The following is a 13,180-nucleotide window of genomic DNA, read 5'->3' on the forward strand; positions in this document are numbered from 1 at the left end:
TCTTGTCTACTTAATTTCTATTATGTTATTTTTTTCCATATTTTGTTCCCAAATATGTGTTTCATAAACTTTGGAACCAAGTACACTTGATATGACAAAGGATACCATATCATATGTTCTCCACATGAAACAATGACTTTGTACTTAAGATTATTTATCACCATTGACACTTACATTAGATATGGTAGATAATAAATATTGACGAACCTGAATGAGAAGGCCAAAAGTGCATACTTATCACTATTTAAATAGTTTGTAAGTGCATGTTTCACATCAGAGTTCTTAACTAAAAAATTATTTTTTGTATCTAAAAACAAAAAATTATTTTTTGAGAACAATTAAGCACATTTGTTGGAAATATTTTATCAGGATCTAGATTTACTACCATGTATGTTTCATTAACATTCTAATATGAATTCTAAAACAATGAAATAAACATATAAAGTTTAGAAAACCTTACATTGGGTGCAGCGGAATATCCTTCCGTTCAGATCTCTAGCCCTTGATTCCTTTCTGTAGCAGAACATAATCAAAATCTGAACCTGGATCTCTTTCTCTCCTTCCTTTGATGCTGAATCTCCTTCTTGTTGATTGGATTCTTCACAATCTTCCACACTATGATAGAGATCCCACTTGATGTGTGTGGGCACTCACTCATTCACTCAAGGTTCGAAATTGAAGAGGAAAAGAGAAGGGAAGTGGCAGCTATAGAGAAAGAAAAGGAGGCTCAAATTTCATCTGACAAAATTAAGTGTGAATGAGAGCCATCACTATCTATTTATAGGTAACCACCTAGGTTTAAGTTAGAATTATTTGACATTAAAATAATAAAAAAATAAATGATAAAACCCATTAAGTGTGGCCGGCCATGGACTTTGAATAATGGGCCTCACTTATACAATTTTACTGTTTTATTATTTCTGCATCTCATTAAAAGGAATCCACAGTGGAAGCTCAGTAATATAGATTGTTTTAATATATGTGCTTACCTCAAGTGGAAGGTTAGTAATCTAATGATGCTTCCACTGTGGATTCCACTTAATGAGATGCAAAAATAAAACATATATGTGTTTATTTTTTATATTTAAAAAATTTATAAAAAATAATAATTTTTATAACAACAAAATATTGTTTTTCTATTTCTAAAAATATTATTTTAAAAACCTAAAATAAAATATAATACCAACTACTTTAGCAGTATGATGTATTTTTAAATGATGTTGGAAAACAAATCTGCATATTTTACACAAATAATATTATTACTAATATATGAGTTAAATGTAACTATGCATTCCAAGCTATTATTTATTTATTTATTTATTTTGAATAATTAATGAACAAAATTTTATTAAAAAAAATTTGAGTACACTGAAAAGAAAAGAAGAAAAATCTTTCATCTAAACTAATTTATCACCCACCTTAAATACGTGCACAGCTAATTCATAAACAATTTTATTGGTCAACCGACGAACATGAATTAAGGACGCCTCAAAAAAAAAATTAGATAAAAGACTATAAACATCATTTAAAAAAGAACCAAAATCATTATATAAAGAGATGATTTTTTAGCGAAAACAAAAATCACAGCTGGATAATCAGATTCAATAGAATAAAGAGGGAGACCAATTCCAAACGACCAAGCTGTTACTTTGTTGTAACTTTTATCACCATATATTTAATGCTATGAATCTCGAATGGATCAGAAGAAGATCACATTTGGACATATTGTTCAAATCAACAAATAAATACCATTGTTTATTCAGTAAATTTCGCACACAATAAATGTCAAAAGAATTTATTAACATTTTTCTTTTATTGAAAAAGATAGAACTTCACTAACCACAAATATATATGAATACAAAGGAATATGTATCAAACCATATCCTAACAAATAAAAACCTTATATCAAGTGTGAAATATTCAATTTAACAGTATTTCAATTATTAAAATTATTATAAGCTTTAAAGAACCAGTTTGTAACTTTAGAATCCTTTAATTAAATGAGGTTGAATAAAGAAGAGTATACATAGACTTAAAAATAAAAATTCAAACATAGTCTCTTGACACAGTTATACAAAACACAAAAAATCTTTATTAAGAATACTTGTTTGAAACTTATGCTCTATATCAATTACCATTACATTGAAGGAGGTAATTGCAAAAATATATAAATATACAAATAAAATGGGAAAGATTCCCAATTAATTAGCTGCATTGCAATTTTATTAAAAGAATAGAAAACAAAGACAACTTTGAATTCCTTAACATTTTACCATTAATTTCAACTATTTATAGAGTTGATTGATCATTTAAAACAAAGACAAATTATGAGCTGGTTCCATTAATTAAAAGAACAATTAATTGATATATTTTAGTGTAATACTAAAAAATAGATTTAATTGAAATTATGTTAATGGATGGATGTTTCTATATTGATATATTATATGTTTAGTATTTATTATTTTGAAGGATGTAAACTTAAAATGAAGCCACCAAGGTTAATAAACAAGTTATATATATTCAATAAACTTGTTACTAGGGATTATTTTATATATTAATTATTTGTTTAAAAAAAATTACGGTTTGAGTAAATTGGATGGTTTATATGTGAGTTACTATATAGATTTTAATTGCGATTTAAATTATTTCGTTAGTTGCTATATGTGAATTTTTATATAAATTTTTGTAAAAATATACCTACCAAAATATTTCAAAGTGTAAAAATAAAAAACTTTTATATTTATCCATTTTTTTTTTTTTGAAAGAGAGAGAGAGAGAGAGAGAGAAACTACTATATATTGGTTTTTAGCTCATTTGAAATCAATTTGAGTCAAATCATTTGGTTTTTAGCACCCAATTTAGGCAACCAATAACTAAGCTAGTTTGGCTTTGATCTTCTATAATTTTTTTTTTTTTTTTAATTTTGAAAAAAAAAGGCAACTTCCATGTACCCAAATTGTCAATTTGTAATAAAAATATGACCTAACTTATTATTAGGGCATGAGTTAGTGGAATGAACCAACAAAAAATGTGAGATTTTCCACTAAATCAATTGAACATTCCTTTTATTATTATTGGAGTCCTACGTACGTACACAAATCAATGTATATATTAAATATATATTAGGGATTTTTTCTATAATAAATTAAAAATGGAACAAGTTTACATTTATGGCCCCAAAAAGGGAAATAAACAAAAATAGAAACTAAAAGTTGTTAAATTACAAAAATACCAGCCAAGGAAAATGGAACCCTCCATCTTCTTCGTGACCCAGCGGACGAATCCCCCAACCCATTCTCAACCATTTTCCTTCCAAAATCAGGAAAATCAGATCTAAAAAAAATGTAGATCTCAAGGGAAAACAATTTAAATCCCGAAAATCCAAATACAAAAACAGAAAGAAAAAAAAATCATCCAACCTCCATTGTTGTACAAAAAAAACTCAAAAACAACATTCAGTCAAAAAAGCAAATCACGTTCAGAGATGAAGAATCAAATAGAAGGAGATCTGGAAATCATTGAAACTCACCCATGATTGAATCAGAGAAAGAATTGAAGGTAATAAAATATGAAAAAACAAACATCATCTAAGCTTTCAGGAAAAAAAACCAGAAAGCAACCACAAAACAACATTTTAAAAACACCCAGACATAAACAGCCTAAAAGATGAACAATTGGGAAAAAACATATTAACAACAATCTGCAAAACATGAAATTACTAAAAAAATTGTTCACTGTGAAATAAAATTAAACAACACTAAAACTACTAAAACTAAACATTAAAACAACTGTTTAGAAAATGCCAATAGAACACTAAAATAACAATCAAACAACGATTAAAAATAAAGAGAAAATGTTATGAAAACTTAAAACCTTCGTACAAAAAATGAGAACAAAAACAACAATAATCCCTAAAAAAATACATTTAAAACTTAAAAACAACTAATAAGAAAACCCAAACTAACAAAAAGAAAAATAGTGTAGTTTGGTTAAATGATGCTAAAAACTATTTAATAGCAGTAACAAAACCAAAAAAAAAAAAAACTAAGAAAACAAAAATGAGAACAAAAATAAAATAAAAAATAACGGTTGATTAAAAATTTCATCTTAAAAAAATAAAAAAAATTCAGGGTAAACAACTCTTGGGTTTAACTTTAGGCTTCACTTCCAAATCAGAAACTTCATCCTCGAAGTCAAAATCGGAGAGAACCTAAAACGTTATGGAGAAAAAAAATTGAAACACAAAACAGCAAACGAAAAACAAAACAACAAGAAAAAAACTAAAAAAAGATCAAAAAACAACCCAACTTACATCCTTGACAAATCTCGAAGATTTGGTTCTCTTTGCCTTACAAGATTCAATCTTAGCTGGAAAAATCTTTTTTTAGAACCAGATGGCTCTACAGCATCACCCATTCCCTTCTTTGCAATGTCTTTCAAACCCATTTTAGGATCGTAGCATAGATGGGAGTTTGAAATCCGTGAGTTAGGGCTTCACATGGGATGATAGTGAATTATGAAAAAAAAAAAAAAAAATAACAGAAAATAAAAGAAAAATAAAAAAAAAAATGAATGAAAGAGAAGAAGGTGGAAGAGATGGAATGTAATATTGGAGATGAAAGAGAAGAAGGTGGAAGAGATGGAGTGTAATATTGGAGAAAACCTATGACATAAGCATGCATAGGTATTTGTGTAATTATCAAACTTTTTAAATATAATATTGAAAAATAATTTTTTTAAAAATGTTTAAATAACCCAATAAAGATAAAAATGTAAAAAAATGACAAAAAAAGATACCAAGTGTAAAAATCCCTATATATTATACACACACACTCCCTTATTACCTCTAAATATATATATTATAAAAATACTAAAAAATTCAAATTACAAATCATAATGACAAGATTTGATTTGATTTATTGATACTACGCGGATTCTCAAATAAGTTTATAGTACATATAAAATTTAATTTAATTTTAGGTAAATATAATTTTGAATTCTGTATTTTGCAAAAATTATTAATTGGATTCTGTATTTTGTTAAATGATAAAATAAATCCTGTATTTTCTAAAATAGGACCGATCTAAAATAGTACAAATCAGATTATAATTAATTTTTAAAGTGTAATAATAATCCGATCTAAAAGTGTTATGACAAAACTGTTTACATTTTTTTGTATCTGTTCGTATTAAGAATTATCTTCAAGTTGATTGTATTAAAAAAAATGTCAAAAATTAAGCTCATGGTCCTATTTTTACCATTTTAGAAAATACAGAGTCCATTTTATCATTTAATAAAACAGAGAGTCCAATCTGTAACTTATACAAAATACAGTGTCCAAAATAGTATTTACCCTTAAATTGATTGTATAAAATGTTGTGTACTTAGTAGTAAAAAAAATCTAAATAATTAAGAACATGATCATATTAAAAATAAAAAGTACATTAAAAAACAAGTGGAGAATAAAGTAAAATATAAAATTATGTTATTTTCGGCAGAAACAATGACCCATTTCTTCCTCCATTTTCTTTTTTTTTTCTCTATAATATAATTTAATTTTATTCTTACTTATATAGCATATAATAATCAGAAAAGATGACTTTGACTAGTACATAACTACTTAAAATGTAGCTTGATAAGATTTTAATGAAAATCTAAAATATCATTATTCATTAAATTTTATGAAAGAACTTGTCTAGATAATAATACCACAATGCCATCACTACAAAAATAATTACTTTTAGTGATAATTTTTTAGTCACAATATAAATTTTTATGACTAAATATGACTTTTGGCCCTAATAAAAAATTACTTGTGACTAAAACATAGTATTTAAATACAATTTATTATTAATTTACTTTTAACCATAACAAATATTGTGACTAAAATTACATTTAGTTACAATAAATTATAATTTTTGTGACTAATACCTTTAGCTATAGACTTTTTAGTCACAACATAAGAATAGTAATTAATAATTAGTCACAATTTTTTTACTTTTAATCATAAATTTTATTGTGACTAAAAATAAAATTTTTTGTAGTGCATACAGCTCACTCCCCCTAACAAAACTCTCTTTTTAGGATAATTCTAGGTTGTGGTGGCCAAGATTTCCTCAATTTTGTTGGCATTGGCTGTGTTTATTGATTTTAAGTTTTCTCACGTTGCATATTTATTTGATTTGATAGTTAAAAACTAACACTAATTAAGGTATTCTCATGCTTTCTCATTACATTATATTAGGAGTCTATACTCATCTTAAGTTGTGAAACTATTGAGAAAGATCTTGGTATGAGATCTCAAAAATTTGTCATAACAAAAAAATAATAATAGGGAAAGAGTTCAAGTTTAAAAAGGGAAAAAAACAAAAAAATACAAAAAAGGAAAAAAAAATACAAAAATACTTTGGGCCGGCCCATTAAACATTTATACAGTCCACATACAAATATTTACAAAAATACCACATGCACTAAGCCTTCAGCTGTACAGAGCGAACCATAAGGATGAAAATACGCGCTCGTTTCAAAACTGCAAAACAACCAAAATGAAACCAAAACGAGAAAAATACAACTATTAATTCAATTGATCTGATTCAAATAAAACTGATGAAAAAGCACAATGACCACAACTATATTAAATTGAATTAAGTGTTGTGGCTTTTCAAGTTGATTTACAGTTGCATCATTATTTTATATTAGTTTAATTCAATTGTTTGCAAGAATTTATTTTGGAAATAAGAAAAGGAGAAAACACTTTGAGAAATAGTTAGTTTCTGAAATAAATTTAAACGTTTCTTAATAGTTTCATTTTAGTTTTATTATAGTTTATTAACAGCAATAAATATAAATTGTAAATAAACAAGTATACAAACTATAATAAAACTATAAAAAAACTAAAAACAAACTGACAAGCAGAAACAACTCTACGAATATAAACTACAAACATCTAAATCGAATTGTTACTTAAAAAAGAACAGCAAACAACTATACCTAATAATATTCCCAAAACACATCATACATAAACATATTAAACTATTAAAAAACTAGAAAAAAAAAAAACTAAAACCCACTGATTAGAGACACTAAAACAAAAACAAATGTTTCAAAATATCTAAAAAAAACTAGAAACACAAACAGAACATAAAACACACCAAAAATGAAACGAAACTAATAAGAAACAAACTAAAATGCCAAACCCAAGAACAAAATAAAATTGATTAAAGAAAATTAAAGTCCTAAAAATCCAAAGAAAACCAAACGAAATTTTAAAATGAAAAACCTAAAATATCACAAACCAGAAAAAACCAAAACGATGAAATGGAAATACAAGAAAATGTTTAAACTGGGGGGAAACGAAAATGAAACCGAAAACAAACCTCGGTTCGAACAGCAACACCAACATTATTGTTTTTACCATAAACATCTTCAGCCATTTTTTCTTGCACACGGACCTTTGTTTTCTTCTTAGGAGGAGCTCTCCCACGCTTCGTTAATGGAGGAGCAAAATCATTTTGAATTTTTTTTTTGAACAGGAGAAGGAGATGAAGAAGAACGGGTCACATCCATTTTATATAAAGATTGAGAAACAAAAAGAAAGAGAGAAAAATGTTATGGGATGGTTTAGAGGGAGTTGAAAAAATTTTGAAGAATAAAAATGAGAGGGAAAATGGTTGAGGAATCGTGATTGAGGGATGGTTTAGAGAAAATGTTATGGGATGGTTTAGAGAAAATGTTATTATTTGTTATTTCAAAAAAAAAAAAAAAACTGAAATGAAATAAAAAAATCAAAGGAAAACAAAAGAAAAAGAGAGAGGGAAGTGATTGAGGGATGCATGATGGTTGATAGGTGAGTTGACGTGGTAGTGCATAGATGTGATGTGTATGTGGTATATGTGTAATAAAATATTGAGAAAAGGTAAAAAAGTTGATTTGACCGTGTGTAGGTTTATATGTAATAAAGTGTATAATTTGTATTTTTGGTGTAAATGTTTCTTAATTTCTTCCCTTCTTTTTTTTTTTAAAAAAAAAATTTATATATATATTTACAGAAGTAATTCTAACTTGTTAGATATTTTTTGGCTAAGTATTTCATTAATTTGATCGTTAAATGCCAACACTTAAGCAGGCCTGGGCTTTTGGGTATAGATAGGTTAGGTTTGGGGATAATTTGAAAAATACAACTTTTCTGTATCCATTAATTAAATACATCGTCATATTATATTTTATTAATATACACCTAGTTTTTTGAGTGAATTGCCTAATACACTTTCGTTCTCTACTAAAGTGTAGCATATAATTTACATTAACTTAAAAGTTCTAATGAGAACATCATCTATAAAAGTAGATATATCTTAAAGATATAAAAATAGAGATAAAAATTAAAACAAGTAAAGTAAGGTGGGTATACCATCTAATTTCCTCTTATGTTTGTGCCTAAGGCTCATTTAGTCTATGATCCAATTTTTATTTTTTTTACTTTTGTAAATACATATTTTTTTTCATTAATTTTAAAAAATACTATATTATTTTTTAAATAAGAGCCCAAAAATAACTCGTTTCTTATGATAACCTGAGCCCGCCCTACACTTAAGTAGCCTTCTCACGCTTTTCGATCGGCCATGTTTATTTCAATTAAAAGCTTTAATAAGACATGAAAATTGATCCAAAAACAAAAGAAACAAATACCAACAATTATTTAAAAAATTTAACTCTATTAATAATACAAAATATTGCAAATATTACAACGTAGTACATTCATGATATTCCACTTGTTAAGAATCATGGGATTCCATCTCAAAACTAATTGGCAATGAGTGGAGTAGCACATGTTCTTATATATGGCTCAATTCTCTACCATTTATTCTACGTGAGACAATGTCCACAACACCACTAGTAAAAAACACAAAAAGATAAACTTAGTACTACTAATAAAATTCCATATTGTGAAAATATACTTGATCATATTCTATATATAAATATATAGTTAAGCAATTATTGGATAGGATGCATAGTTGTTGATCTGACAAACACCTTGAGGTGACTGACCACCTCTCAAGATCTTAACATAGCCATTATCACCCCAAGTTGATCCCCAAGAATTCTTAGCCAACCAATACTTGATTCCATCTTCTTCCCCATATCCCACAATTGTAATAGCATGATTAATAATTGGGCTATTATCACAGTCATCGCCTGTGTAGATACCAGAAGATGGGTCATAAAATCTAAAACTCTGAGTATCTTGAAACGCAACAGACACAGGCTGCATAGAAACAGCTTTCAACAAAGCATCTTCATTGTTTTTAGGTACAGTTTCATAGCCAGTGATCTGTGCATAGGAAGTTATTCCTGTGTAACAAGATCCCTCATTGCTTTGATAAGGGTAGTTTGTTTCAGTGGTTATGCCTTGGTTTTGAATTATGTATTCGAATGCATACTCCATCCATCCACCCCCGCAACCTTCGTTTTTACTTACGCAATCAACTAGTTGTTGTTCTGATAGTGACACTAAATTCCCAGTTTTGATCTGTGTAATTCCTTCCACTGCTGCCACTGCAGAAAACGCCCAACAACATCCTACGAAAATATAATAATTTTATAATTAATTTATAGCAAGAGTACGTACCCAACAAAATAAAATAAATAATAATTGACAATATACAATTAAAGAAAGAATAAAAAATGTATATTTAATTATTTGTTTCGGATTTGAATTATTCTTTTTATATGGGAATATATGTATACCTTAATTAATATTATACATTTGAGAAATAAATAAAATATATGGGTTTTTCTAGTTTTAATTACATTTTAAAATATATATATATATTTTTGCATTTTAATTTATAAAAATCTTCATAAAAACCCACATAGCAATTAAAGGAACAACTTAAATTACAACTAAAATCTACATAGCAACTAACATAGAATTCACCTGAGAAACCAACAGAAACCCAAACTATATAAATTTTTTTAAAAAAATAGTATATTGAGTAATTTTTCTAAAATATATTAAAATTTGAGAGAAAAAAATAAGATTTTGTAATATACTTAAAAAATCTGATGTGATTTAAAATACAAAAGCTGATGAGAGTGTTTTCCGAAAGCTTTTGTAATAATTATTGTGAATATATAGAAGCTATTTCAAAAATTGTAAATTAAAATATAGATGCATGCATGCATTATGAGATGAGTTAAATTGTACATAGTAAATCATGATCATACGTACCACATTGATTTTGATTCTTAACATCAGTCACAGCACCTTCATTTCGCCAATCAACGTTATCTGAGATATCTTCTACCATCAAGTTTTCATACCTGAAACCGGTAGAAGAACTCGAAGAGACCAAAGGCATCTTCAAACCAGTGAAGTGCCTTTGGAATTCATCTTCACTCAAATCTGTAAATTTGTTGATACCGACCTTGTATGTTCGATTGGGTTGTTGGTTAAAGTTTTCGATAAAGTTGAGGTTGTTCTTGAAGATTTCGAAACGTCTCTTCTTTTCGATGTCGTCGGTGTAGGTACGTTCATACTGAGCCATCCATTGCTCATGCATGTCGATAAGGGCTGATTCATGCAACGTGCGAAGAGACAATATCACTTGTGAATTTCCCCACCATAATCCCAATATGAACACAATAAATTCTAAACAATACATTGTGGATTAAACTCAACACTTAAATTTTAATTGAATAAGTTATGTATGTTGTGAAGAATTAATCACAATTTCATTGGTATTTATAGAAGAATATTGGACAAAATTTTCCAACATAACTTTGACAAATGATAATAAAATTGAATGAAAAAATTCCATAGCGTATTTGGTGGTGTAGAACTTAATTTCTTAGTTTTTTTTTTCTTTCTTTCTCATGAATTGTTCATATATGACCATAGATAGGCAATAAGAAATAACTCACTATACCAAAATAAATAGTGAGACTACTCTCATATAATTACTACAAAAAGTAAATTCTTGCATGGACTATTTTCTTTTTGTCATAGTATATATAGTTAATGCTCTTGGTGTGGCCAAGATTGATTATTATGAGAATTACTTAGGCCTCTCCTTAATTTTGTTGGTCATATATAATAAAAGTGGTCTGTTCAATTTTATTCGTGATAGAACTTAGAAAAGACCTCACACTACAAGAAATGTCACTTTTGCCAGCACATTTTTGTGTTGGCAAAAGTTAGTATTGCGCTGGTAAAATAGAATTTACCTATGACGTGTTGGTAAAATGGGGTTGGCAAATCAATGTTGGTATTAGTACTTTTGCCATCATAAAATGAAAAGCGCTGGCAAAAAAGACTTTTCCTAGCGCGTAAATGTGCTGGTAAAAGTTAGATTTTAGCCACTGCAAATGTACGCTGGTAAAACTTTGATTTCTTTGCCAGCGCAGTTTGTGAAATGCGCTGGTAAAAGTTACTTTTACTAGCGCAATAGCGAACTGTGCTGGTAAAAGTGATATTTCTTGTAGTGTCAACAAACAAATTGTTTGGCTTTGTTTTCAGTTTTCAATTTTTAAAAGTGAGAATAGAAAACAGTTTTTTATCATTTTTAAAAATTTAATGGTGTTTGACACAAATTTTTTAAAATTATTTTAAAATTTTTTCTTACTAAAAAAAATTAATATTTTAACACCATACCGTGACATGAACTCATCCGGGTTCGGGTTCAGGTATAGTTTCGAGTTTAGAATCTGGGTATGCAAGCAAAAATATAAAATATAATATGTTAGACAAAAAAAAAATTGTTTTTGAAAAATGAAAACAATATTTTGATGTTTCTGTTTTTTAATTTTTTAAAACTCAATGTTTTTAAACAATTTCGCCAAATTAACGACACCTATTAGTTTTAAAAAACAGAATATTTTAAAGTTATGAAGCCAAACAATCTGTAAAACTCTAAGCTATTTTGGCAGTTTTAGTTAAAACTATTATTCAATCTATCTCCACTAATTATACCACGAACCTCTTCACACGTCTTATGAACTTTATCAATGATATTTATAGAATGAGTGCTAGATTTTGGTAAGATGACTCTAATGTTAGAAGAAGATGATTTATTTGTGTACTTATCATTATATTTGTATGAGTTTTCTAATCTTCACATTTTAATTAATTAAGTTTTACTTGCCAAACTATAATAAATGATAAAAGTAAGTTAATTTGGGAAGAAACAATGATTATTTCTATTTCTTCCTTTAATTTCCTTTTTTTTTTCTTTCTATACAATGTAATTTATAGTATGCTTAAATACCATATAAAAGCATTTTTTTTTTATTTATTATTAAAATGGTGCTTACATATAGCATAATATATTTTGACTACTTAAACTATAAATATAACTTGATAAGATTTCAATGAAAATCCAAAACATAGTTATTTATATTATGTTAATTATTTATTCAAATTAAAAGAAAAACAAGAATTTGAAAGAGAACATATAGCTACATATATTTAATTAAAATTAGGAATATAAAATGATATTTTAAATTCTATACATTAATTACTTAAAAATTAATAGAATATCCATGATGTCGGTGGAGTTTAGAAAAGTAATTATTGACAAGAATTTTATTTTATCAAGATTTTTTATTTTATCAAGAATTCTAGATAGGAAAAATTGAATGTCTAAATAGTATTATTTGTATTTATTGTTATTTATTTTGGAGTTGTGTTTTGTGAGGTATTTAAATTCATGATTGACAGTTCATTAATCTCGTATGATAACATGTTCCAAGAACTTCTTTCCATCATTAAACCAAATTACAATCATATCCTTCACCATTATATTATTATTAAAAAATTTGAAATTATTTGTTTAAAAAATAATAATTAGTAAGTACTTGAAATATTATATTTTTTAGCGATTTTTTTTTTTATGTTTTATTTATAATTTTATGACTTAAATATTTTATTTACAATTTTATAAATTTAATTTTCTGAAAAATATGATTTTAAATATCAAAATTATAAAAATAGAATTTTTTCATTAAGAAAAAATAATGCGAAAAAATCAACCTCACAATTAATTATAAAATAACAAAAAAAAAAATAATGAGAAATTATATCAACTTTATGATAACTATAAATTTACTATACAACAACCAAAAATGAATATGGAACAATTTATACAATTTACTTTTGTAAATAAAAAAATTCAAATCCTACAAA

At 26.7% G+C, this 13,180-nt stretch overlaps 1 protein-coding gene across 1 annotated transcript; it reads right to left on the reverse strand.

Moving 5' to 3' along the window:
* Positions 1-8,694: 8,694 nt before the first annotated feature.
* Positions 8,695-10,714, reverse strand: LOC115716088 (zingipain-2-like). Its single transcript, XM_030644799.2, has 2 exons — positions 10,229-10,714; positions 8,695-9,576 (listed from the first exon to the last, which is right to left on the reverse strand). Exons 1-2 carry the CDS (start codon positions 10,659-10,661, stop codon positions 8,984-8,986), a joined length of 1,026 nt encoding a protein of 341 aa, XP_030500659.2. The 5' UTR covers positions 10,662-10,714; the 3' UTR covers positions 8,695-8,983.
* Positions 10,715-13,180: the final 2,466 nt, after the last annotated feature.

This window comes from Cannabis sativa, chromosome 5 (genome assembly GCF_029168945.1).
Source record: "Cannabis sativa cultivar Pink pepper isolate KNU-18-1 chromosome 5, ASM2916894v1, whole genome shotgun sequence".
Classification (NCBI taxonomy): Eukaryota; Viridiplantae; Streptophyta; class Magnoliopsida; order Rosales; family Cannabaceae; genus Cannabis; species Cannabis sativa.

Excerpts from the sequence above, each read along its gene's own strand:
- LOC115716088 (XM_030644799.2), bottom strand. The coding sequence starts at position 10,661 with ATGTATTGTTTAGAATTTATTGTGTTCATATTGGGATTATGGTGGGGA. Across the intron at positions 9,577-10,228 it reads TAAGAATCAAAATCAATGTG|GATGTTGTTGGGCGTTTTCT; the intron begins GTACGTATGATC and ends ATATTTTCGTAG.